This window comes from Taudactylus pleione, unplaced genomic scaffold, assembly GCF_031769625.1.
Source record: "Taudactylus pleione unplaced genomic scaffold, aTauple2 ptg000512l, whole genome shotgun sequence".
Lineage (NCBI taxonomy): Eukaryota > Metazoa > Chordata > Amphibia > Anura > Myobatrachidae > Taudactylus > Taudactylus pleione.
This window is the reverse complement of record NW_028284914.1, coordinates 2,346,559-2,373,843: the sequence shown is the minus strand read 5'-3', so window position 1 is coordinate 2,373,843 and position 27,285 is coordinate 2,346,559. Positions and strand designations below refer to the sequence as shown.

Here is a 27,285-nt window from a genome sequence, read left to right as displayed (position 1 = left end):
ATTATTGGTACTTGTGTACTTTACGGACTAAGGACCTCATTCAGAGCAGCTTGCAAAATGCGAGCCCTCGCTCTGAATGATGGCGGCCGATTCTATGGGCCTGATTCAGAGCCGCTCGTAAGCGGCCGCTCGTTCTTTCCGAGCGATGTTTGCACAACTGCATATGCGTACGGATCGTAATACGCATGCGCGAACCAGTCAGTGCGGCCGAAAATCGTTTGTTCGCTAAATAGCGAATGCCTGCTATTTTGAGTGACAGAATGAGGCGTATGTGGGTGGTAACAGGGGAAGGTGCTTGAAAACGGGGAGTGGAATTCAGAACGCAGGCGTGCTTAAAGGTCAAAACGGGCGTTTTATGGGTGTGCATAATTAATACAGCAGCGTCATTGACCACGTCACTGGGTTATTTTATAGTCAGAACTGCTCGCAAGATTGTGGTAGGAAAAACCAACCACAAGAATAGCGAGCAGTTCATACGCTGGTCGATGTACTCGATTAATCTAATAAATAGCGGACATGACGTAGGATGCGAGCGGCCAGGGGGCGTAGTTTTCCAAAAAACGACCGCAAGTTTTGTTCGCTCGTTCAGACCTAGAGGCGTGAACTGACCACAAAGAGCGAACGGTTCATTTGAATAGCCATACCCTTTTTTCTGAACGAGCGAGCGCAAATAGCGTCCGGCTCTGAATCAGGCCCTATGTTCAGAGCCGGCCTCTCGGCCGCTCGCTAGGCTGTGGGTGACTGTGGTAGAGTCTCGTCTACCGCAAGCCCCAGTGAGCTTTCGGCTCTGTTAGAGCCGGAAGCTCACCACTGACATCACGAGTGATGTCAGTGGGGCCGCCCCCAAACGGCAGGCGTTCCGTCGGGAACGCCTCCGTTTCTGTAGCCACCCCTCCTCCCCGCCTACAACACGGGCCGAGCTGTCGATCACCATCGACAGCCGCCCCTTTTGTAGTGAGTCCCGGAGCGAGAGAATTTCACTCTTGCTCCGGTGTTTGCGCATGTGCAGTGCGGCCGCTGCGCGTGCGCAGGGCCTCAACATTGACCCGCTTGCGAGCAAATAGGTGCTTGCGAGCAGGTCTGAATGAGACCCTAATTGCAGAGAGAACCCAATATGAATGTTTTAAATGGTACTTGTGTACTTTACTTACACAAGTACCGAAAGTTGTACCCACCTAAAGAAGAAAGTTGTCCGCTCGCCACGCTTCGGGCTAGCCACAAAGTTATATTCCCCCTCTATGCCCACTTGGATAGTAGGGAATGACGCTGGACATTGGCTGATGACAACAGGGTCCTCTCCGTGAAGGGGATTTAGATATTACTATGATTTATAATAATAATGAGGGTAGGACACTTGGGTTCTCTCTGAAATGAGGGCCTAATTCAGACCCGCTCGCGAGCGCTGAGCGCTCGCAAGCGGGTCGATGTTGGCCAAGTGTGCATGCGCACGACGGAGGCAGCTCCGTCGTGCGCATGCGCGAGACCCGAATAACGACGGCCAAGCCGTCGTTATAGGTCTCGCACCAAAGGGGGAGTGCTGTCAATGGTGTGTGACAGTACGCCCCCTTTGGTGGGCGTGCCGGGAGCGTGGCTGCCCAGACGGAGGCGTTCCCATGGGAACGCCTACCGTCTGGGGCCGGCCCCACTGACATCACAAGTGATGTCAGTGGGAGTTCTTTTGGCTCTGATAGAGCCAAAAGCACTCCAGGGCTTGCGGCAACGAGACCCTACCACAAGGGTCTGGTCGCAAGCCCGATGGTCGCGATGGTCTTGACCATCGCGACCATCATTTTGGCCGCTCGCTATAGCTGTGGGTGGTCACCCACAGATATGCGAGCAGCCAGGAGGCCGCTCTTAAATTCAGAGGAACGGCCCTGAATCAGAGCCTGAAGTCAGTAAAGTACACAAGTACCTTATTATTATTATTATTATTATTATTATACTTATTTTAGTTTTTAGTTTTTTTGTAATACACTGCAGAACATTTAAAAAATGGCTCAAATTACCCCAAAATCAACTTTTTCTTTAGTTTAGGCACCCCAAGTGTTATTACCCCAAGTGTAATTACAGTATTTTTTTTAAACGAAAAGATATATTTTTAATCATTTTGTTACAAGTGCCCTCAAAGTACCCCAAAATCACAATTTCATCACTGCTTACATGAGGAATGTTGACACCTTTAGGTGTGCCTAACCCTAACCTCCCCCCGTTAGTGTCTAAACCTAACCCCCACCCTCCCCGCACCCTAAACCTTATCCTCCCTGGGGGAGTTCCTAACCCTAACCTCCCCCCTTAGTGCCTAAACCTAACCCCCCTTCCCCTAGCCTAACCCTAACCCTCCCCGGGGGGATGTCTAACCTTAAGTCACTCCGGGGGATCCCTAAACCTAACCCCCCCATCCCCGGCTACGTGGATACTTACGCCCAGCATTGGACGATCGGTCTGGCATCCTGTCGGAGTTCCGGTGTCAGGATTAACATAGGCGTCAGTATTCCGACGCCTGTGTTAGATCCCTTACCGGGATTACACTGTCGGTATTGAGACCGGCGTCCATACGTCCGCCGGTCTCATAAGTACATACCCATACCACACCCTAATTACGCATATGGCATATCTATAATGGGTGCAGGGTGTGCGGTGCACATGGGCCAATGGGTCCAGAGGAGCCTCTTATAACGCTGCGAGAATATGCTAATGAATGCATACGTACGGCAATCGCAGCAGAATAAGCAGACATCCATCACTACATAATACCACCCACTCCCCTTTACTTGCGTCCTCTATACCTGGCAAGACAGCGGAAACATCGGTAACATCGAGAACCATCGGACCCATACGCACAACAGTGGTTGACCTGACCCTCCCGCAGACATAGCGAGACTTCCTGTGTACAACTAGACCTCAGGTTGCATCCATCGCCGCAACGGCTTAATTATGCACGCCCCTGAAACGCTGTCCAAACGCACTGGCACGCCTGCGTTTGCCCGACCCCCCCCCTTCACCACCCACAAACGGCACTTCCTGCCAATCACTTGTTCCCGGGGCTGCGGACTCCCTGTGTACGCATACTCCATCGCACTGGGCGGTTCCTGCACACGCACTGCGATGCATGTGCAGTGAAAAACCATCGACCGATTGCGTGCGTCTGCATCCGTGCATTCCTCGCTGAATCAGGCCCTCAGTTCCGTGCATGCATCGCGGGTGTAATTATGGCAGACTTGCGTTCAATTCGCCGTCAGGCCCTAAGTGGCAGGTCAAAGGTCAGTGCATTAAACCATCAAACCCCTCTAGTCCTGAGCATCCTGCGGTCTATTATCTGTCAGATTCAGCGATACCGTCCTTATTGCTTTATCTGTTATTTTAATATAAAATATTAATAGATACTAGCTAAATATAATCCATTAAAGCTTGAATAATCATATAAGACAGCATTTCTCTATTATTATTATTATTATTATTATTATTATTATTATGATTCTACAGCAATCTGATCCATATCATCTGTGAGATATTTATCAGTTACCAAATTTAGAATTTAATTTGACATTGAAGAAACCTGGGCTCACTAAAGCTGGGCATACACGTCCAGATAAAATGCCTGTGATACATAAACTGATATATATGATGTGATATATGATGTAATATATCTCTCAGTGTATTAGCCCGATATCTGCGCTCCGCCCCCGGGGTAGGAGACATTTCCCTGTTCCTGACATGGGAAGGAACACAGGAAATGTCTGTCTGTCGGCCGTGGCTGGGCATATACAGCCCGATGCGGCCGACGGTTTACCAGTAAATATCTCATCGGATGGGCATGCTGGACAATCTGGCATGCCCGACCAAGAGATATTCCTCAGTCGCCCGCACACACGCTACAATTATCGGGACGATCCACGGATATTGGGCCGATCGCCCAGATAATTGTAGCGTGTATGGCCAGCATAAGGAATGGATGTAAATAGGTAGTTTTATATAAGTCCATTAACTGAGCAAAGGTTATTTCAGTAAATGTAAGAACAGATAGATATATCCTGGGGTTGGAGGATGGAAGATCGACAGCAAATAGGTCGACAAGCAATAGGTCGACAGCAGATGGTTATCAGTTAATATGTCGACAGGGACAGAATGTCGACAGGTACAAAAGGTCGACAGATACAAAGGGTTGACATGGGAAGGGTTGACACACAGTTTTGTTTTTATAGGGTTAGACACTATGAAGAACGGTTAGGGTTTGGCACTTACTGGAGGGTTAGGCACTATGAAGAACGGTTAGGTTAGTCACTTACTGGAGGGTTAGGCATTATGAAGAACGGTTATGGTTAGGCACTTACCAGAAGGTTAGGCACTTACTGGAGGGTTAGGCACTATGAAGAACGGTTAGGTTAGGCACTTACTGGAGGGTTAGGCACTATGAAGAACGGTTAGGTTAGGCACTTACTGGAGGGTTAGGCATTATGAAGAACGGTTAGGGTTAGGCACTTACTGGAGGGTTAGGCATTATGAAGAACGGTTATGGTTAGGCACTTACTGGAGGGTTAGGTACTATGAAGAACGGTTAGGTTAGGCACTTACCAGAAGGTTAGGCACTTACTGGAGGGTTATGCACTATGAAGAACGGTTAGGTTAGGCACTTACTGGAGGGTTAGGCACTATGAAGAACGGTTAGGGTTAGGCACTTTCTGGAGGGTTAGGCACTATGAAGAACGGTTAGGGTTAGGAACTATGAAGAATGGTTAGGATTAGGAACTATGAAGAACGGTTAGGGTTTGGCACTTACTGGAGGGTTAGGCACTATGAAGAACGGTTAGGTTAGGCACTTACTGGAGGGTTAGGCATTATGAAGAACGGTTAGGGTTAGGCACTTACCAGAAGGTTAGGCACTTACTGGAGGGCTAGGCACTATGAAGAACGGTTAGGCACTTACTGGAGGGTTAGGCACTATGAAGAACGGTTAGGGTTAGGAACTATGAAGAATGGTTAGGGTTAGGAACTATGAAGAACGGTTAGGGTTAGGCACTTACTGGAGGGTTAGGCACTATGAAGAACGGTTAGGGTTAGGCACTTACCAGAGGGTTAGGGTTAGGCACTATGAAGAACATTTATGGTTAGGCCCTTACTGGAGGGTTAGGAACTATGAAGAACAGCTAGGGTTAGGCACTTACCGGAGGGTTAGGGTTAGGCACTTACTGGAGGGTAAGGCACTATGAAGAACGGTTAGGGTTAGGCACTTGCCGGAGGGTTAGGGTTAGGCACTATGAAGAACGGTTAGGGTTAGGCACTAAATGGAGGGTTAGGGTTAGGGACTATGAAGAACAGTTATGGTTAGGCACTTATCGGAGGGTTAGGGTTAGGCACTATGAAGAACGGTTAGGGTTAGGCACTTACTGGAGGGTTAGGCACTATGAAGAACGGTTAGGGTTAGGCACTTACCGGAGGATTAGGGTTAGGCACTATGAAGAACGGTTAGGGTTAGGCATTTACTGGAGGTTTAGGGTTAGGAACTTACCGAAGGGTTAGAGTTAGGGATTAGGAGGGACAGTTAGGGTCAGGCACCAAGGGGAGGGCTAAGGTGGCGGTTAGTGTCAGAAAAAAAAATGTGTTGACCATTCCCATGTCGACCATTGACCCTATCGACCTCATACCTGTCGACCTACATCCATGTTGACCTTTTGTACCCGTCAACCTACTAAATGTCGATCAGCTGGTGTTGACCTTTTCACTGTCGACCTAATGATCCACACCCATATCCTGGATGGAATAGGTCACTTCCAGAGTATTTACTTTATATTGTGAGGCTGTGATGTCAGATTGGCCTTTAAAAAATCTGAGACACATATAATTAGGGTTATCTGATTAGCAGGGCCGGCGCGGTATGGTCAGTCGGGCAGCAGGGATGCGCTGGGATGAAGAGGCACCGCCGCCACCTTCTCCGTTTGCCAGGTGTCCGCTGAGATTTTGTTAACAGTGGGGACCCCGGCGGCTCCTTCCCTGCTGCCATAGGCTGAAGTTCACTCCTTCCGGCTCCTGCATTGTGTGAGGGGAGAGACATCATGATGGCGGTGGGCACAGGAGCAGGGCTTCAGGTAAGTACAATGTTGTGTGTCTGTGTGTCATTATGTGTAAGGGGAAATACTACTGTGGGCATTGTATAGGGGGCACTACTACTGTGGGCATTGCATAAGGGACACTACTACTGTGGGTATTGTATAAGGGACACTACTGTGGGAATTATGTGTGAGGGGCACTACTACTGTGGGCATTATGTGTATAAGGGGCAGTACTGTGGGCATTATGTATAAGGGACACTAATGTGCATCGTAACGTGAATAAGGAACACCACTATGTGGTGTAATATGAATCAGGACCACTATATACAGTGTACTGCGAATAAGATTGTGCTATGGTGTAGCGTAATTTGAGTTGGGTATATTATTGTGTGGCCACGCCCCTTTCTTGTGGTGCCTTCTTTGTGCGCTGTCCCTTTATAAAAAATGGGAGGGATGGCGCAAACGTATAGTTTGCAGGGGGGGGGGTGCCAAACACCCTAGCACCGGCCCTGCTGATTAGCTTAGCAGTAGCAATTTGAATACATATCTAATTATAAATACAAAACTAAACATTAATACCACCTTTTAGCATGGATGGGCATGTGTTTCTGTGTGCCATGTTTGCGGATTTATGTGGTTCAGCCAGCAATCTCACATACGTGACACATGCAACATTTGCATTAACTGAGAAGAGAGTCTTCAGCTGTGTAACGATGCACAGCAATGCAGCATAGTCCTGTGTTACATGTCCATTCTGAGACTCACATTGCCCAGTCCTGTTATTTTATGAGCTTACACAGAGTGTCTGCATTTAGTAATGGGTCAGGTAACACATTAATTTTGGGGAAATATGCTGACCAATGAGGTTGCAGGATAATAGTGGGTGGGTCTCCATTACCTGGTAGTCACCCTCTGTCTCCTGTGAGTTCAGCTGGCCAGTATCCACACACACCTCATGATGATCAGCCTGCAGGAGCTCTGCGCTGGGCTTCCTCTGCACCCTCTACCCCAAAGCAAGGGGAGGGACGATGGGGTCCCCCATGCACCTGTCCGAGTACCCCAACTCTCTCCACAGGAGGAGAAGGTAGGTGTTCATAGCACAATGTAATGGTGTTTATATTGGATTACAGATTTTTGCATGTGGAGTTTTCATCTGTGCAGGGAGCCTTTATGTCATTGTATTATTCGTCTCTATGATGGGATTACAGCACTGGATTTGGGGGAATGTGTTGCTCTATACTGGACACTGTAGACCGTGGCAGGTGTGAGACCGGCCTTATTGTAACCGGACATATAAACAAATTAGGAACCTGTCACACTTTAGGACATTGTTGGGAGTGAATCAATTAAAGGAGCAATTTGCACCTTGGTAAAACCATGTTGCACTGCAGGTGGGACCGATATGGAATATGCTGGCAGATTTAGATTTGGGAGAGGCATGTCCTCCTAGCTGAATGTATAAAGCCGTCCAGCTTTGTGGGTTACATGCAACAGCAGCCAATATTTACCCTGCATGCAAAATAACTGCATTTGCACAGCATGGTTTGTTCCAGACGCAAAGGTCCTTTAATAAAAAACAAAAAACTTAATGCTGAATTGGGCCCTGATCCTTGGCAGTGGTGCACAGCTTGTTGCAATAAACTCTACTTCATCTGAAAGATCTGTCATTTTGTGGGACTAGCAGTCCCCATCTTATTTTTCCAATCTCTGGATTTACATGAATAATGGGACTAGTAGTTTCACATTACCTGTGTCAATGGTTACTGAGTCCTGTTCTAAGGTGAGTGCCTGGACACCATCATAAAAAACAGCTTTTTATGCAACTCTTGGGCCCGTATTCAATTTAAAGCGAAAAATCTGAGGCTGGACTTTTCGCCGTCATCTGAGGTTTTGGCGGCGAGAAAGTATCGCACGCGTCCCCGCTTATCCCCGTATTCAATTCCAAATCGGCAAACAGGCAAAAAGTCGTGTCGTTTTTGGAGAAATCAGCCTGAATTCTCCCCAGCCAAAAAAAAAAAAATGCTCTGACATGGGGGTTCACTATGGGTACCCCCGATTAGCCCTGCTGAAGGTATTTGGGGTCTTTGAATGGTCTCAATAGGTGCTATTTAGCGTCTTTGGTGACAGGGGTGAAGAATAGTATTTGGCAATTTTTTGGGGGGAAATAAGTATTCCCATCAAATTTGGGGTACATGAAAATGGGTGCAAGCATATTTTAAAGTTAAAGTAAAACATTAAATAGCGCCAAAAAAGCACCTTCAGCAAGTACCTGCTATCCAAAAAAAACACCTCCCCCCCCCCCCATACTTCCAGCTATTTTGCTAGTTTTTTATTTTGTACCCCCACTTTGATTTATTTATTTTTTTTTGCTATTTTTTTTTTTTTTTAAAGTGCTTTTTTTGTGGTGTCTTTAGTGTATTTAGCCTTTTTTTTGATGCAATTAGCGTCAAGGGGGGTGTAAAAAGGGTCTAGGGGGTTTGCCGCCATATTGCACCCACATAATCCCGATTCTGCATTTTTCCCGACGGGTATTCATAGGCGAAACTTTTCCGCTGGTTACATTGCGCAAACTTTTCGCACCAGTGAAAAGTCCAACAAATTGAATACGGGGATAAATGACATCATCAGTGACAAAGTATTGCGGAAACAGACTTTTCGCTCCAAATTGAATATGGCCCTTGGGCTTGTTAGGACAGGGATTCGTCTTAAATTGCTCCCTTTATGTTCCAGGTGTTCTGTTAACTGTGCAATCCCCTCCTAAAATCATACAGGCATTAGGGCCAGTAATTCCTGTGAGTGAATACGCACCTCTGCTGCGCCAACACGAGCAGACCTTTTACACAATGTACTAGATCAATGGTAGCTGATTGGGTGCTAAGTGCAACTTCTGCACTGGTCCTAAGTAGATTTATTATATCCCCGTTTACTGGGGTGTATCTAGTGATCCAAGCGCCCCTGGCAATGTAATGGACTGGCGCCCCCCCCACCCCCCCAATGCAGTGCCCCCAATAGTAATCTCCCAGTAGTAATCCCCCCCCCCTATGCTGCATTGCCCCCAGTAGTAGCCCCCCCTATACAGGGCCCCCCAGTAGTATACCCCAGTATTAGTCCCCCCCCCCACCATAAAGTGCCCCTGGTAGCTGCCACCCCCTATTTCAGTGCCCCCCCTGTAGTGCCAGGCTTACACACACACACACACACCAAAAAAATACAAGTTACCTGATCGCCGCGACCGCCGCTGTCTGCTCTGAGGCCCGGCCGCTCCTCTCCTGCATGGGAGAGACGTCATGATGTATGACGTCTCTCCCATCACATGCTGAGGGGGGAGCCGGCACACGGAGCTCATGAGTGGCTACCTCCGCAGACGACGCAGCAGCTAATGAGTCTGTCTGACTCTCATTGGCTGGCTGCTATTACAAACACACAGTCGCTGCTGGCGGCTGTGTGTTTGTAAACGGTGTAGGGCAGACCGCTATCACTGCGGTCTGCCCTACACCCTTGGGGCCGGGGGACTTGTCCACCCCTTGGCTACTGGTGGCACTGCCGGACGGTGCCCCCCTTTGGTCGGCGCCCCTGGCGAGTGCCATCCTGGCCAATAGGTAGATATGCCCCTGGTGTAGTCCCTCTCTCCCATATCCCGAGGTCACGACATCAGGCAGTGATGAACGGGGCCCGAAAATGCAAATTGTGTCATAATGGCCCCCCTACGTTCCTTTTTGTTTTTCATTGAGCAGTTGGTTGACTAAACCATCTCTGTAATTGCAGAACAGAAGTGTCCCCACGTATGGGGGCAGACTGAGTGTTGCAAGGTTATCGCACAAACATTGGGTTAATCATTCTCCTTTAGTAAATATGTTGCAAAAAAAGATTCCTTGTTTGTTAATCCTGTCTTTATTTGCACGCCATGATATGACTTGCAAAGGGCTGGTCTTACCTGTAAGAACGTTGTCTGTCCAGAGCTACTTATACCATACTCACCAACTCTCCCTCATTACTACTATTTCAGGGAGTCTCTGTAACAATCTCCCTGATTGCACCTTACTCCCACTATGAAGCTGTTTTATTAAAAAAAAAAAAAAAAAAAATATATATATATATATTATTCAAATGGGATCGTTAGTAGAATTTCTTTAAAAGCAGGGGTTAAAGTGGGGCGGAACTGCCTTCCGTCACTTCTATTTGGAGACTGAAACCAGTTTCGCCTCCTCCGACCCACCTCAGGGAAGGGAAACTCCACTTGCCGGGCACCCAATGAGATTTAGTTACCAGCGAGCGCCCGGCTCCCTCCCTGCAGCGGCAGTCAAAGGCTGGAGCTCACTCCTGAGCAGCTTCCGACTCTCACGGTGTGCACTATGGGAGAGGCGTCATGACGTCTCTCACATAGTTCAGAGGAGCAGCCAGGCGGACGAGGAGCGGGGCTTAAGGTAAGAATTTGTTTTTTTTCGCGGAAACTGCTTCACTACTGATGTAGCAATACACGCCCACTTTACCACCGTGCTCATAGGTGCTGCTTTCACAGTCTCCCTGAAATGCTTTTTTTAATGTATATTAGTGTTCATTCTAGCACCCTGCACCTGTCACATCCCGTGCAGTTCCTCTTTCCTGCCTGGGGTGTCGCTGTCTGCTCTGGTGCTTCTACCACACTCAGCTGATGCAACAAACTGCTGAGATACAGACCAGAGTGTGCTGGAAGCACCAGAGCAGAGCGACACCCCAGGCAGAAAAGAGGCACTGCACGGGTTGTGCAAGGTGCTAGAATGAACACTGTATACTGTGTCCTACAATGTGAAGAAAATTTGCTGTAACAATGTAGCCCACTCAACCCACTGGAGTGTTTGTAACTGTGGGCGGAATTTTTAAGTGGATTCCAGAAAACACATTTGTGTTCTAACGATAGTGGCCGTTCCGAGTGACTGAAATTAGAGAACAGAGAAAACATGGCGTACAGTGGCATCGAAGGTGTGGTGAATGTGCCCTTTCCCCATTACATTGTAAGCTCTCTAATGAGCACTACCCTATTTAATGTAAGCCATGTTTTCACCACACTCTGGAGCTTTGGAGCACGGTTGGTGTGATGGTTAGCATTACTGCCTCACAGCACTGAGGTCCTGGGTTTGATTCCCACCAAGGCCCCATCTGTGTGGAGTTTGTATATTCTCCCTGTGCCTGCATAGGGTTTCCTCTGGGTACTCCAGTATCCTCCCACACTTCAAAAATATACTGGTTGGTTAATTAGCTACTGACACAAAAATTATCCCTTGTGTGTAAGCGTGTGTGCATGTGGCAAGGAATATAGGGCCTGATTCAGACCCACTCGCGAGCGGCTGTCCGCTCACAAGTCGGTCGATGGTCTGCACTGCGCATGCGCACGATGGAGGGAGCTCCGTCGTGCGCATGCGCGAGACGCGACGAGCGAAGGACTTTCCTTCGCTCGTTGTGTCTGATCAAAGGGGGCGTGCTGTCGATGTTGATTGACAGCACGCCCCCTTTGGTGGGCGTGCCGGGGGCATGCCTTCCAGACAGGGGCGTTCCCAAGGGAACGCCTACCGTCTGAAGCCGGCCCCACTGACATCACTAGTGATGTCAGTGGAAGTGATTTTGGCTCTGATAGAGCCAAAATCACTCTGGGCCTTGCGGTTGAGAAACTCAACCGCAGGCTTCGGCTCGCAGTGGCGATGGTCAAGACCATCGCGACCATCATCCTGCACGCTCGTATATGCTGTGGGTGGTGACCCACAGCTATACGAGCGTCCAGGAGGACGCTCCATAATTATGGAGGTGGGCCCTGATTCAGAGCTGGACGTTGTGACCAGAGCGCTCGCTCTGAATCAGGGCCCACCTCCATTAATATGGAGCGTCCTCCTGGACGCTCGTAAAGCTGTGGGTCACCACCCACAGCATATACGAGCGTGCAGGATGATGGTCACGATGGTCTTGACCATCGCGACCATCGAAACTGTGAGCAAAAGCCTGCGGTTCAGTTTTTCAACCGCAAGGCCAGGAGTGATTTTGGCTCTATCAGAGCCAAAATCACTCCCACTGACATCACTAGTGATGTCAGTGGGGCCGGCTTCAGACGGTAGACGTTCCCTTGGGAACGCCTACCTCTGGCAGGCACGCCCCCGGCACACGCCCACCAAAGGGGGCGTACTGTCAGTCACCATCGACAGCACGCCCCCTTTGATGAGACACTCCGAGCGAAGGAAAGTCCTTCGCTCGTCTGGTCTCGCGCATGCGCACGATGGAGCTCCCTCCGTCGTGCGCATGCGCAGTGCAGACCATCGACCCACTTGCGAGCGGACAGCCACTCGCGAGTGGGTCTGAATGAGGGCCATAGATTGTAAGCTCCACTGGTCGGGGACTGATGACTATGGCCAAGTCAGGGGCGTATCTATAATGGGTGTACCATTTATTTAATACTTAATTCTCCCAAGTGCCGCTTCAGCGGTAGCAGAGCTCTGCAAATTGCCTGCTAAATGGCGCGGTGGCCATTTTCCTTGCATTTTTCACATGCACAGTAGGGAAATCGGCGTAAAAATGTCTGCCGCACCATTTCCCCAGTGAAATGCGCTTGCGCTGTAGGCTCTGGCATAGCACTAGCATCTACTCTAACGCTCAGTGCGCTGCCGGCCACTGCATAGGGAGTAGGCGGCCTCGGTCAGAGACTGCATATGAGCCCCCTCCTCTTTTAATATGCCCCTGGGCCCAGTATCTGTATATGCTACGGGACGTGTGCGCTATTTAGATAACTGGTAATTGCAACTGTGACCGTGCAGTCACAGTTGCATTGAACTGTGACTGCACGGCCCCGTGGAGGCTCCTGGGTCATCGGCCCCTCGTAGTCTGTCTGGCACCCTCTTCCGATGTCTCTCCCTCTGCTCCTCAATATGTTGCATAGACCCTGTTCTGAGTAAAATAACTCAACTCATTTATTGTCATTTTTATTTTTGTTTTCATCATTCCCTTTAGCTGGCACTGGAGAACGCTTTGCGCTATTTCCCACCTGAGCATCACAAAACGCTGGCTCCGGAATTCGCAGTGGAGCTGAGATGTTTCGGACACATCTATATGTACCGGTTCTGCCCCAATATTCACATCAGGTAAGTTTTGTGGTGCAATGGGATTTCTCATTCTAAATCTCCTTTACCATTAACATGGGGAGAGTAGGGGACCTGCTGATGATAATTAATTAAATATACTCTTATATAATGGGGGGGAGAGTAGGGGGCCTGCTGATAAATATACACTTATATAATGGGGGGAGTAGGGGGATACTATATATAATGATAAATATACATTTCTATAATGGGGGGAGAGTAGGGGGCCTGCTGATAAATATACACTGTTATATAATGGAGGGAGAGTAGGGGGACCTGCTGATAAATATACACTTATATAATGGGGGAAAGGAAGGGACCTGCTGATAAATATACACTTTTATATAATGGGGGGAGAGTAGGGGGACCTGCTGATAAATATACACTTATATAATGGGGGGAGAGTAGGAGGACCTGCTGATAAATATACACTTATATAATGGGGGGAGAGTAGGGGGACATGCTGATAAATATACACTTAGATAATGGGGGGAGAGTAGGGGGACATGCTGATAAATATACACTTAGATAATGGGGGGAGAGTAAGGGGACCTGCTGATAAATATACACTTATATAATGTGGGAGAGTAGGGGGATACTATATATAATGATAAATATACACTTATATAATGGGGGGAGAGTAGGGGGACATGCTGATAAATATACACTTAGATAATGAGGGGGAGAGTAGGGGGACCTGCTGATAAATATACACTTATATAATGGGGGGAGAGTAGGGGGACCTGCTGATAAATATACACTTAGATAATGGGGGGGAGAGTAGGGGGGCCTGCTGATAAATATACTCATATATAATGGGGGGAGAGTAGGGGGACCTGCTGATAAATATACACTTATATAATGGAGGAGTAGGGGGACCTGCTGATGAGTATTTTTTTTGACTTGCAGATTTTCAAATCTCAAAATAATTCTCCAAAAATGTTTTGCTATAAGCGGCTATGCATAATATAAAATAAAGTCCCTGGTCGGCGTCTCTCTGTGTGGTCGGGCTAATCTCAAGAACCACTGGACGGAATTTGATGCAGTTGTCACTATTCAGTATAGAGCGTTTGTGGAGGAAGGTTTAGGTGTATGACACATTACTGTATGACACAAGGGAGCTGAGCAGTGATGATATTAGTGATGTAGATGTCACTATTCACTATAGAGCGTTTGTGGAGGAAGGTTTAGGCGTATGACACATTACTGTATGACAATATTGAGCCGAGCAGTGACGGTTTTAGTGCAGGAAGTCATGAAAAAACAGACATCCGAGCGATTTCTCGGCTTACGCTGCCTAAACCGTTATAGATACATAACAACGATGGACTTTATTTTATACCATGTAGAGATTGATACATATTATCCGGTTTCTCCAGAAAAATTGATGTAAGCCGTTTACTGACACAAAATTTCAGTGTTTCCCTTTCATTATCGTTCCTATTTCATTTATGTGGAAAACGATTCTTTAATTTCAAGCGAGTCCAATTCCGGGTGAGAGTCTGCTTTGGCATGGGAATAAACAAAGCCAGGCTTGCCTGACCCTCCAGATTTTGATCGGGCGCCTCCCGAACATTGGTTGCCGCTCCTGATTCTCTTTCCCCCCCCCCCCCCCCAAAAAAAAGGCAGGCCTGCCCCCTCAGACTACTAATAGAAGCCCCCTCAGCGTGGTGGACGATGACGCGACTTGCGCTGAATCGCGTCATCGTGCCCCGCCTCCTGCTTCACAATTCCTTTCATTTCTGCATTGTGAAGAGGGGGCGGGGCCACAATGACGCAATCGTGCGGTCATACCCCTGGTCCCACCCCCAATACGGAGTCATTGCCCGGCCACGCCACTCTGTATACAGGCATTCAGCTCCCTCCCGGAAGGAGGGCGCTGAATGTCGGCAAGTATGAATAAAGCACAGGGACAGACTCATAACATGGCTGGAGTTGACATTAGTGGAGACTGTTTTTCTCATGGACAACTTTACGTGGCCCTTTTGCGTGTCACGTCACAACCAAATCATTTTATGTTGATGTCAGGATTAAAAGCGACTATTTACAAGCAGTGTCCGTCCGGGGTATGAAGGGCTTACTGGGGGAATGCAGTTATAGGAGCCCATACTTAGGGGTGTGGCCATCCTCTACAGAGGCTTGGCTAACCATTAAAGTGTATGGTCTGGGACCCTTTAAAAAACAAATTAAAATAAATATATATATTACTGTATATGTAAATATTGCTCATGCATGATAATGTACCAGATTAATAACAATGTATTGTAGAAGGTACACCATAGTCCTGTGCAATATAATTCAAGTGCACAGTCTGGAACCTGATCCCTAGAAAAGAGGGTGGGGCCCACCGGGGGTCTCCCCTGTACCCCTGTGGGCCAGTCCGACCCTGTCTACAAGACAATCTTATACAGAGCCGGCCCTAGGCATAGGCATTATAAAGCAAATGCCTAGGGGCGACTGGACGGTTCTGCGCATCTCCTGCCGCTGCTCCCCCTCAGCTCCGATCTGCAGCTCAGTGTTTGCCCAGGACCCAGGTCTGACTGAGCTTCTGTACAGAAGCTCATTCTGGCAGGGCTGGAGGCGTACATGTGCCGATGCACCCGGCGCCAGTGTCCTCCAGCCCGGCGCCACAGGTGAGGCTCCAAGCCGGACGCCCGCTGAGATGTAATTACCAGCGGGAGCCCGGCTCCATCCCTGCAGCACCGCGTTAGCCGGAGGCTGGCGTTCTCTCCTGAACTCCAGCTTCCAGCTCTCCCCATGTGCACTATGTTCCGAGGAGAAGCCGGGCGGACAGGACGGCGGCAGATGCAGGAGCGGAAATTAAGGTGTTTTTTTTTTTTTGTATAAGCGGCACTACAGGGGCAATACTATGGGGGTATTACTATGGGGGTATATGGGCACTACTACAGGGGCAATACTATGGGGGTATATGGGCACTACTACAGGGGCAATACTATGGGGGTATATGGGCACTACTACAGGGGCAATACTATGGGGGTATATGGGCACTACTACAGGGGCAATACTATGGGGGTATATGGGCACTGCAGGGGCATATGGGCATTACTATGGGGGCACTATTACACGGGCATTACTATGGAGGTATTACTACTGTATATGGGCACTACTACAGGGTCATTACTATGTATGTATGTTTAAGTAGGGGGCACCAGTCAAAATTTTGCCTAGGACACCAAATTGGCTTGGGCCGGCTCTGATTTTATAAGACCTCGTTTAAAAAATAATAATAATTTTCGTCAGAAATTCTAAATTTCTCCAGTGTGAAGCCGGGTTGGGTCGCTAGTAAATTTATTAGGTATGTTCACAGTATAGATGTATTTCACACCCCTCCTGACCTCTGTACATGACCATTATACAGAATTGTATTGTGGTCTGGTCATTTTTGGGGTGTAGTGTTCTAATACACTCTATGCAGACATAGGACACTACACCCCCAACATGTCCTGACCTCTGTACATGACCATAATACACATCTATTACACTATATACAGACATAGGACCCTACACGCCCAACATGACCTGACCTCTGTACATGACCATAATACACATCTATTACACTCTATACAGATAAAGGACACTACACCCCCAACATGACCTGACCACTGTACATGATCATAATACACATCTATTACACTGTATAGGACCAGGGCCGAATTATAGGCAGGGCGACAGGGGACACACCCTGTCCCCTGCCACTACTACTTAGACCGGCGGTGTACAGCATTTAGCTGTCACCGCTGCGGTCTTCCGATATTGCAGCCGGGCAGCGCTCACTGAGCACTTGGGCTCAGAGCGCGGCGCTGCTCCAGCCGGCAAGCAGGCTGAGCAGTGGGGCTGTAAGACAATGCAGGCGTGACGTCAGAGGTCACGCTGCGCAGCCCCATGCCAGCCCACCACCTCAACATCTGCGTCTGAAGCCCGCGGAGTTGAATAGACAGGAGCCACAGCTGTTGCCTCGAGACTCACTGCTCCTGTGTTATTGCCTCGGGACTCACTGCTCCTGTCTTATTGCCTCGGCTTGGAGGGTAAGTCCGTTAATGGTTTTTGTTTTTTTTATTCAAGTGTGGTGCTGCTGGTTGTGGGTTTGGGGGGGCACACTGTTATTTGTGGGGTTGGGGGGGCATACTGTGTTATTTGAAGGGGCACACTGTGTGTGTTTGTGGGGTTGGGGGGCACACTGTGTGTGCGTGTGTATATATAATTTTGGATCACTGATAGGGGCCCCCACGAGTTTGTTGCCCAGGGGCCCCCACAGACCTTAATCCGGCCCTGCATAGGACACTACACCCCCAACATGACCTGACCACTGCACATGACCATAATACACATCTATTACACTGTATACAGACATAGCACACTACACCCCCAACATGTCCTGACCACTGCACATGATCATAATACACATCTAATACACTCTATACAGACATAGGACACTACACCCCCAACATGTCCTGACCACTGTACATGATCATAATACACATCTATTACACTGTATACAGACATAGAATACTACACCCCCAACATGACCTGACCACTGTACATGATCATAATACACATCTATTACACTGTATACAGACATAGGTCACTACACCCCCAACATGACCTGACCACTGTACATGATCATAATACACATCTATTACACTCTATACAGACATAGGACACTACACCCCCAACATGTCCTGACCACTGTACATGATCATAATACACATCTAATACACTCTATACAGACATAGGACACTACACTCCCAACATGTCCTGACCACTGTACATGATCATAATACACATCTATTATATTGTATACAGACATAGGACACTACACCCCCAACATGTCCTGACTAGGGATGTGCGCCGGACCATTTTTGCCGGATTTGGATTAGGTTCTAATTCGTCGTCCAGCTTTGGATTTGGATTTGGATTTGCCAAACTGCGGTGACTGGCTTTGGATTTGGATTTTTTTTACAAAAATTTACAAAAATGTACAAAAAAAGCTAAAATCACATAAATTGGTCTTTTTTTTTTCTTCCTAGAGTATTATTAACCTCAATAACATTAATTTCCAGTCAATTTAGACCATATCACAGCTTATAATATTGTTTTCAACATTATTGGCCAAAGGTTGCAGTGAGCTGACTGGTTACTAAGCGACAAAGCAGCGGCACAATGACACAGACATCACAGTATAAAGCACATCTATGACACATTGCCACACAGCAGTGGCAGAAATGAAAAGTAGTGCACCCACCCAGTGGGTACGGCCAGCAGAGTCACAGTACTTGTTTACATAGTGGGCTACGGCCCAAAGAGTCACAGTGCACAATCTTATTCACATTACACCGCACATAGGGCCTAATTCACATTACACCATAAAGTAGTGTCTCTTATTTATGTTACGACACACAGTAGTGCCCCTTTTACACAATGCCCACAGTAGTGCCCCTTTTACACAATGCCCACAGTAGCGGTGTCCCTTACACAATGCCCCCAGCAGTGGTGCCCCCTATGCAGTCCCCTTAGTAGTAGGGTCCCCTATACAGTGCCCCCAGTAGTATGGCCCCCCCCAGTAGTATGGCCCCCCCCAGTAGTATGGCCCCCCCAGTAGTATGGCCCCCCCCAGTAGTAGCCCCCCTGTTGTATGGCCCCCCTGTTGTATGGCCCCCCTGTTGTATGGCCCCCCCAGTAGTAGTAAGCCCCCCCAGTAGTATGCCCCCACAGCAGTATGGCCGCCCTCAGTAGTATGGCCCCCCCAGTAGCGGACCCCCCCCAGTAGCAGGCCCCTCAGTAGTATGGACGCCCAGTAGCAGACCCCCCCCAGTAGCAGACCCCCCCAGTAGCAGACCCCCCCCCAGTAGCGCCCCCGGCCCTTGCACAACTTTCACAAGTTAAAAACAAAAAAACTTACCTGATTCCCCGCTCCCGCGCTGTCCGCTCTGCTGAGCCGGTCACACACTGCGGAGGGAGCCGGAAGACGGAGCTCATGTGTGAGCTCCAGCCGGCTCCCTCCGTGCAGCAGCCAATGAGAGTCTGTGTGACTCTCATTGGCTGCTGTAACAAACACACAGCTGCCGCTGGCGGCTGTGTGTTTGTATCTGTGTAGGGCAGAGCGCTATCACAGCGCTCTGCCCTACACAATAGGAGACCTGATGTCGGATTCTCTAGTGAGAATCCGACATCAGGCGGCCGCCGTTCGGCCCCGAACGGGGATCCGAGTCAGGCGGTGAACACCCGAACAGGGTTCGGGTGGACTCGGATCCCCAATGTTCGGAGCGGTTCGGATTCCACAGAATCCGAACCGCTCATCTCTAGTCCTGACCACTGTACATGACCATAATACACATCTATTACACTGTATACAGACTAGGGGTGAGCGGGTTCGGATTTCTGAAATCCGAACCCCCCGATCCGAGGCAGATCCGAGTCAGGCTCGACTTTTCCCGCCTGACTCGGATCTGAAATCGAGGCAAAACGTCATCATCCCGCCTTCCGGGTCTCGCGGGTTTTGGACTCTATATAAGGTACCCGTATCAGCGCCATTTTCTCACTCTGCTGTGGACAGTGAAGAGGGAGGGTGGGAGTTAGGGCTGGCTGGGCTGTGTAGTGTAGTGTAGTGTTGTGCTGTGCTGTGCTGCGCTGTGCTGCTGTTGTCCACTACTTCAAAGTCCATAGGGGCTGGCTGGACTGTATTGTGCAGTCAGTTCTCCATAGGGGCTGTGTCCACTCCAAAGTCCTGTGCAGTGTCCCAGTCCTAAAGGGGTGCTGTAGTGTTGTCCAGGGGGTGCTCTGTCCATCAGGGGTGCTCCCCCCAAGTGCTAAAAAAATAATATTTTTTCTGTGTTTGTGAATTGTGTGCACAGTAGCCGCACGTGCATCAACAAAGTAGTGCCAAGTGTGCGCCTGTGTCATAAGTAAGGGGCCGGCTGGCTTGACTGTTAAAGGGTGCTGTAACCCCCAAAGTACACTCCAGTCCAAACCCCAAAAAAATATTTTCTGTGTTTGTGAATTGTGTGCACTGTGGCTGCACGTGTATCAACAAAGGAGCAGCGCCAAGCGTGCGCCTGTGTCCCATAAGTAAAGAGCCGGCTGGCTCATTTCTTAAAGGGTGGTGTAACCCACAAAGTGCACTACTCTCCAGCAAAAATAAAAAAATATTTTCTGTGTTTGTGTGCGCTTTAGCCGCACATATATATCAATATAACATAAATGGAGGACCAAACTTTCTCCGATTAAAAATAAAATAGGGAAAGATCAAGAACCACTTCCTCCTAGTGCTGTTGCTGCTGCTGGGAGTTGTTCATCATCCCAGAGAGGAAGTAGGAACACCACTACTTTTACTAAACAATTGACCCTCCAACAGTCCCTAGCGATGAGGATGAAGTACGACAGCAGTCATCCTGAAGCAAAACGTATAACTGAGGCCTTGACTGCTATGTTGGTGTTAGACGTGCGTCCGGTATCCGCCATTAGTGCAGTGGGATTTAGACAATTGATGGAGGTAGTGTGTCCCTGGTTCCAAATCCCGTCTAGATTCCACCTGCATCCTCAAAGCAGCAGCGACAAGCGTGCGTCTGTCTGTTAAAGGGTGGTGTAACCCTCAAAGTGCTCCAAAAAATAAAAAACTATTTTTTTTATGTGTTTGTGACTTGTGTGCGATGTAGCCGCACGTGCATCAACACAGTAGCATCGCCAAGCGTGCGCCTGTGTCATAAGTCAAGGGCCGGTTTGGACATCTGGTCCGGACTGAAGGACGTGCCAACAATTTCTGACAAGTCTACTGTCACTGCATTTGATACTGTCCTCAAAGCAGCAGCGACAACCGTGCGTCTGTCTGTTAAAGGGTGGTGTAACCCTCAAAGTGTGCTCCACAAACAATAAAAATATTCTTCTTCTTTTTTTTTTTATGTGTTTGTGACTTGTGTGCGATGTAGCCGCACGTGCATCCTTAAAGCAGCAGCGACAAGCGTGTGTCTGTCTGTTAAAGGATTACATCGGTGACAGCATCCAAGTAGGCATGTCAGACAGTCCGTACCTGTACTGGCAGGAAAAAGAAGCAATTTGGAGGTCCCTGTACAAACTGGCTCTATTTTATCTGAGTTGCCCCCCCTCCAGTGTGTACTCCGAAAGAGTGTTTAGTGCAGCCGGGAACCTTGTCAGCGAAAGGCGTAGGAGGTTGCCTCCACAAAATGTGGAGAAGATGATGTTCATAAAATGAATTATCAACTCTTCCAGGGAGACCAGCCTCCAGAACGTACAGAGGGACCTGTGGTTGTGGATTCCAGTGGGGACGAATTAATACTCTGTGAGGATGAGGATGTACACAACACTGAAGAGGGTGAGGAATCTGTGGATGAGGAGGATGAGGACGACATCTTGCCTCCGTAGAGCCAGTTTGTGCAGGGACAGATTAATTGCCAGCTTGTTTTGTGGGGGCCCAAACGAACCAAACATTTCAGCCACAGTCGTGTGGCAGACCCTGGCGCTGAAATGTTTGGTTTGTTAAAGTGTACATGTCCTGTTTATACAACATAAGGGTGGGTGGGAGGGCCCAAGGACAATTCCAATTCTTGCACCTCTTTTTTTTTTTCTTTGAATTATGTACTGTTTGGGGCCTAGTTTTTCAAACTGCCATCCTGTCTGCCACTGCAGGGTCACTCCAAGATGGACCATGTGTTTGTGCCGCCCACTCGTATCTCTTAGCATAGTCATCCACGTGCAACCTTTTGGATATAAAAACACTATTGTGAGGTGTTCAGAATAGACTGGAAATGAGTGTAAATTAAGGTTATTGAGGTTAATAATAGCATAGGAGCAGAAAAACCCACACATTCTGTGATTTCAGCTGTTTTTATGCTTTTTTAAAAAAAAATACAGATCCAAAACACAAAACCCAGAACCCAAAACACGGAAGGGTGGTTTTGGCAAAACCAATCCAGATCCAAAACACGAAGAAAGATCCAGATCCAAAACCAAAACACGAAAAGTGGCCGGTGCACACCCCTAATACAGACATAGGACACTACACACCCAACATGTCCTGACCACTGGACATGACCATAATACACATCTATTACACTGTATACAGACATAGGACACTACACCACCAACATGACCTGACCACTGTACATGACCATAATAAACATCTATTACACCGTATACAGATATAGGACACTACACCCCCAACATGTCCTGACCGCTGGACATACTGAGGATAACGCAGTATCTTTCGTTTTAAATACAAATCTTAAGTACATGTAAATTATTTGATAAATGAAGAACACATGGAGAGATCTGAAGATTACAATATTGGTATTGGGTAATTGATGAGGAATATTTATCTGGAACACTTTTGCGGAAAAATATTTCCAGGCACATATCTCCAAACGGTCTCTGGGGACCCCCCACGCAGCATACGCCTCTCTCGCTGGTGATTGATTGTTGTGCGTACCTGCTAGTGGTGTGCCGATCCAATCAGTTATTTTCAGGGGTTGGGGATGGTGTTGCACTTTGGAATATATATATACCCCCATGTGGTGAACACCTGTCCTCTTTTTGGCCTGTCCTGATTTGCTGATGAGACTCCTCTTCTTCCTCCTTTCATTCAGTAGTGATTTTGAAGACTACAAAGGGCTTTGCCCATATTACTGCATTATTTATATACTTATGCCTGACTGTCTTCCAGGGCGTATCCAATCACAGAGTATCCATGCAGAACCAAGAAGGCAGCGGCCATAATGCACATGATAATGAATAACCTGGATCCGGCGGTGGCGCAGGTATAAATATACGTACATTTGTTTGATACATTGTGTTCTGCCGCTTGATCATTTGTGTCAGGTTATTTTTCCAAGAGCAGTTGTTAAATGGGCCCGCCACCCCCAGTGCATTCTGTTATACACGAGGGAACGAGACCTTCATGGGAGGTGGAGTTCCACCATAATCTGGCTGCACATATGACCTGGTCTGATTGGCGGCACCACGCCATGGACCCCATGAATGCAGTCTGCCTGCCACCTTCACCATAAGGACTATGGTGATTGGTTGTTATCAGCTGGGAAACGTTCACATCCAGATGGGTTGTTATTGGTCTTGTCTGTGTCTGACTGGTTGGGCCCCTCGTGTACCCGTTATCCTTCGGCCAGTTTGGTCAAAACTGGACAACTTTAAAATTTTCCCCAAACCTGGCTAAATGTTTCCTATCCAATCCCACTTGCTAATGCTGTGGTCCTGATAATACTTGGGGACCCCAGACCGGGTCGGGTCACATGAGCAATGTAAGGGCCTGCTTGTCCGTGTGGTATCTTTGATAATAACCTGACTCATAGTGACATTTTGGGCCTGATTCAGAGCCGCTCGCTATTTGCGGTCGTTCGTTTTCTAAAATGGGGTGGCTATTCAAATGAACCGTTCGCACTTTGCGGTCTGTTCACGCCTCTAAGTCTGAACGAGCGAGCAAAACTTGCGGTTGTAATTTTGAAAAATACGCCCCCCTGGCCGCTCGCACCATACGTCATGTCCGCTATTTAATAGATTAATCGAGTACATCGTACAGCGTATTAACTGCTCGCTATTCTTGAGGTTGGTTTTTTCAACCGCTATTTTGCGAGCAGTTCTGAGTTAAAAAATCCAAGTGACGTGGTCAATGACGCTGCTGGATTAATTATGCACTCCCTTAAAGCGCCCGTTTTGACCTTTAAGCACGCCTGCGTCCTGAATTTCACTCCCCATTTTCAAACACCTTCCCCTGTTATCACCCACATACGCCTCCTTCTGTCACTCAAAGTAGCAGGCATTCGCTACATAGCGAAAAAACGATTTTTGGCCGCACTGACTGGTTCGCGCATGCATATTAAAATTAGGGGTGTGCACCAGCCACTTTTCGTGTTTTGTGTTTTGGATCTGGATCTTTCTTCGTGTTTTGGATCTGGATTGGTTTTGCCAAAACCACCCTTCCGTGTTTTGGGTTCTGGGTTTTGTGTTTTGGATCTGTATTTTTTTTTAAAAACCGCTAAAATCACAGAATTTGGGGTTTTTTCTGCTCCTATGCTATTATTAACCTTAATTTCCACTCATTTCCAGTCTATTCTGAACACCTCACACCTCACAATAGTGTTTTTATGTCCAAAAGGTTGCACCGAGGTAGCTGGATGACTATGCTAAGAGATACGAGTGGGCGGCAAAAACACGTGGCCCATCTAGGAGTGACACTGCAGTGGCAGACAGGATGGCAGTTTGAAAAACTAGGCCCCAAACAGAACATAATGCAAAGAAAAAAGAGGTGCAAGATGGAATTGTGCTTGGGCCCTCCCACCCACCCATATGTTGTATAAACAGGACATGCACACTTTAACAAACCAAACATTTCAGCGCCAGGGTCTGCCACATGACTGTGGCTGATATTATTGGTTCGTTTGGGCCCCCACAAAACAAGCTGGCAATTAATGTGTCCCTGCACAAACTGGCTCTACGGAGGCAAGATGTCATCCTCATCCACCGATTCCTCACCCTCTTCAGTGTTGTGTACATCCTCATCCTCACAGAGTATTAACTCGTCCCCACTGGAATCCACCACCACAGGTCCCTCTGTACGTTCTGGAGGCTGGTCTCCCTGGAAGAGTTGATAATTCATTTTTATGAACATCATCTTCTCCACATTTTGTGGAAGCAACCTCCTACGCCTTTCGCTGACAAGGTTCCCGGCTGCACTAAACACTCTTTCGGAGTACACACTGGAGGGGGGGCAACTCATGTAAAATAGAGCCAGTTTGTACAGGGGCCTCCAAATTGCCTCTTTTTCCTGCCAGTACAGGTATGGACTGTCTGACATGCCTACTTGGATGCTGTCACCGATGTAATCCTCCACCATTCTGTCAATGGTGACAGTATCATATGTAGTGACAGTAGACATGTCAGAAATTGTTGCCAGGTCCTTCAGTCCGGACCAGATGTCCAAACTTGGTCCTGCCTGCCCTGCATCACCGCCAGCGGGTTGCTTAGGATACCTAAGTTTTTTCCTGGCAGCCCCAGTTGCGGGAGAAAATGAAGAAGGAGCTGTTGACGTGTCACGTTCCACTTCAGCTGACAGTGTGTTCACCAGCAGGTCTTTGCACCTCTGCAGGCTCGTCGGCCGGAAAGAGAGATACCACATAGGCTTTAAACCTAGGATCGAGCACGGTGGCCAAAATGTAGTGGTCTGATTTCAACAGATTGACCACCCTGGAATCCTGGCAAAGTGAATGAAGGGCTTCATCCACAAGTCCCACATGCCGAGCGGAATTGCTCCGTCTTAGCTCCTCCTTCACTTTCTCCAGCTGCTTCTGCAAAAGCCTGATGAGGGGAATGACCTGACTCAAGCTGGCAGTGTCTGACCTGACTTCACGTGTGGCAAGTTCGAAGGGCTGGAGAACCTTGCACAACACGGAAATCATTCTCCACTGCGCTTGAGTCAGGTGCATACCCCCTCCTTTGCCTATGTCATAGGTGGATGTATAGGCTTGAATGACCTTTTGCTGCTCCTCCATCCTCTGAAGCATATAGAGGGTTGAGTTCCACCGCGTCACAACCTCTTGCTTCAGGTGATGGCGGGGCAGGTTCAAGAGTGTTTGCTGGCGCTCCAGTCTTCGGCACGCAGTCGCTGAATGCCGAAAGTGGCCAGAAATTTTTCGGGCCACCCAAAGCGTCTCCTGCACGCCCCTGTCGCTTTTCAGAAAATTCTGCACCACCAAGTTTATTGTGTGAGCAAAACATGGGACGTGCTGGAATTTGCCCAGATGTAATGCCCGCACAATATTGGTGGCGTTGTCAGATATCACAAATCCCCAGGAGAGTCTAAGTGGGGTAAGCCACTGGGCGATGATTTCCCTCAGTTTCTCTAAGAGGTTGTCGGCGGTGTGCCTCTTACTGAAACCGGTGATACACAGCGTAGCCTGCCTTGGAACGAGCTGGCGTTTCTGAGATGCTGCTACTGGTGACGCTGTTGCTGTTGCTGCGTAAGGTGATACATCTACCCAGTGGGCTGTCACAGTCATATAGTCCTTAGTCTGCCCTGTTCCACTTGTCCACATGTCCGTGGTTTAGTGGACATTGGGTACAACGGCATTTTTCAGGACACTGAGGACACTTTTTCTGACGTTTCTGTACAGTCTCGGTATCGCCTGCCTAGTGAAGTGGAATCTAGACGGGATTTGGAACCGGGGACACACTACCTCCATCAATTGTCTAAATCCCACTGCACTAATGGCGGATACCGGACGCACGTCTAACACCAACATAACAGTCAAGGCCTCAGTTATACGTTTTGCTTCAGGATGACTGCTGTCGTACTTCATCCTCCTCGCTAAGGACTGTTGGAGGGTCAATTGTTTAGTAAAAGTAGTGGTGTTACTACTTCCTCTCTGGGATGATGAACGACTCCCAGCAGCAGCAGCGGCAGCAGGAGACGTAGCAATGCAGGATCCTCCGGAGGAATCCCGGAAAGGAGAGTCAGTCATGCCAGTGACATGGCCTGCAGGACTACTTCCGATCCTGACTAAGGAGGAAATTGACGAGGAGGGAGTTGACGGCGCTTGGATACAACAGGACAACGGGATTTAGGTGTCCCTGGACTGCTTACGGTCTTAGCCAAAGTTTCTGAACTTGACAGTAACTTTTTATGAACGCGCTGCAGGTGCCGTATAAGGGAGGATGTTCCTAGGTGGTAAACATCCCTACCCCTACTTATGTCACCTTTACATATGGTACATATGGCAAGACAGTTGTTGTCCGGATTTGGATAGAAATATTGCCAGACCAAAGAGGTGGAATGTTTGGTCTTCTGCCCAGGCATGACAGTGATGGGCTTTTTCATGCCACGGACAACAACTGTCTCCCCCGGAGCCTGATTTAAACAAACCACATCACCAACAGAATCCTCCTCGCCAACTTCCTCCTCAGCGCCAGCTACACCAGTATCCTCATCCTGTTGTACTTCAACAGTGACATCTTCAATTTGCATATCAGCAAGTGGACTGTGGGTGCTCCTTTCAGCACTTGCAGGGGGCGTGCAAATGGTGGAAAGAGCCACCTCTTCCCGTCCAGTGCTGGGAAGGTCAGGCATCGCAACCACCACCACACTTGGACTCTCCTTGGGG

At 48.4% G+C, this 27,285-nt stretch overlaps 2 protein-coding genes across 3 annotated transcripts in view; one reads left to right on the top strand and one right to left on the bottom strand.

The window, feature by feature from the left end:
• The window catches only part of LOC148501604 (netrin-4-like), a 98,942-nt gene extending 92,261 nt beyond the window's left edge, over nt 1-6,681 (bottom strand). Inside the window, exon 1 of the mRNA XM_088450211.1 lies at nt 6,630-6,681. The gene's annotated coding sequence lies outside the window, so the exon portion shown is untranslated. The remainder of the gene's footprint in view (nt 1-6,629) is intronic.
• A 157-nt stretch (nt 6,682-6,838) lies between these two features.
• UROC1 (urocanate hydratase 1) overlaps nt 6,839-27,285 on the top strand; it is a 52,003-nt gene continuing 31,556 nt past the window's right edge. The window contains exons 1-3 of one of the 2 annotated variants that reach the window (XM_088450210.1): nt 6,839-7,131; nt 13,017-13,147; nt 22,839-22,932. In XM_088450210.1, coding sequence (XP_088306336.1) covers nt 7,003-7,131; nt 13,017-13,147; nt 22,839-22,932 — 354 coding nt within the window. In that variant the 5' untranslated portion in view covers nt 6,839-7,002. The remainder of the gene's footprint in view (nt 7,132-13,016; nt 13,148-22,838; nt 22,933-27,285) is intronic. The other variant, XM_088450209.1, reaches the window with a different exon arrangement.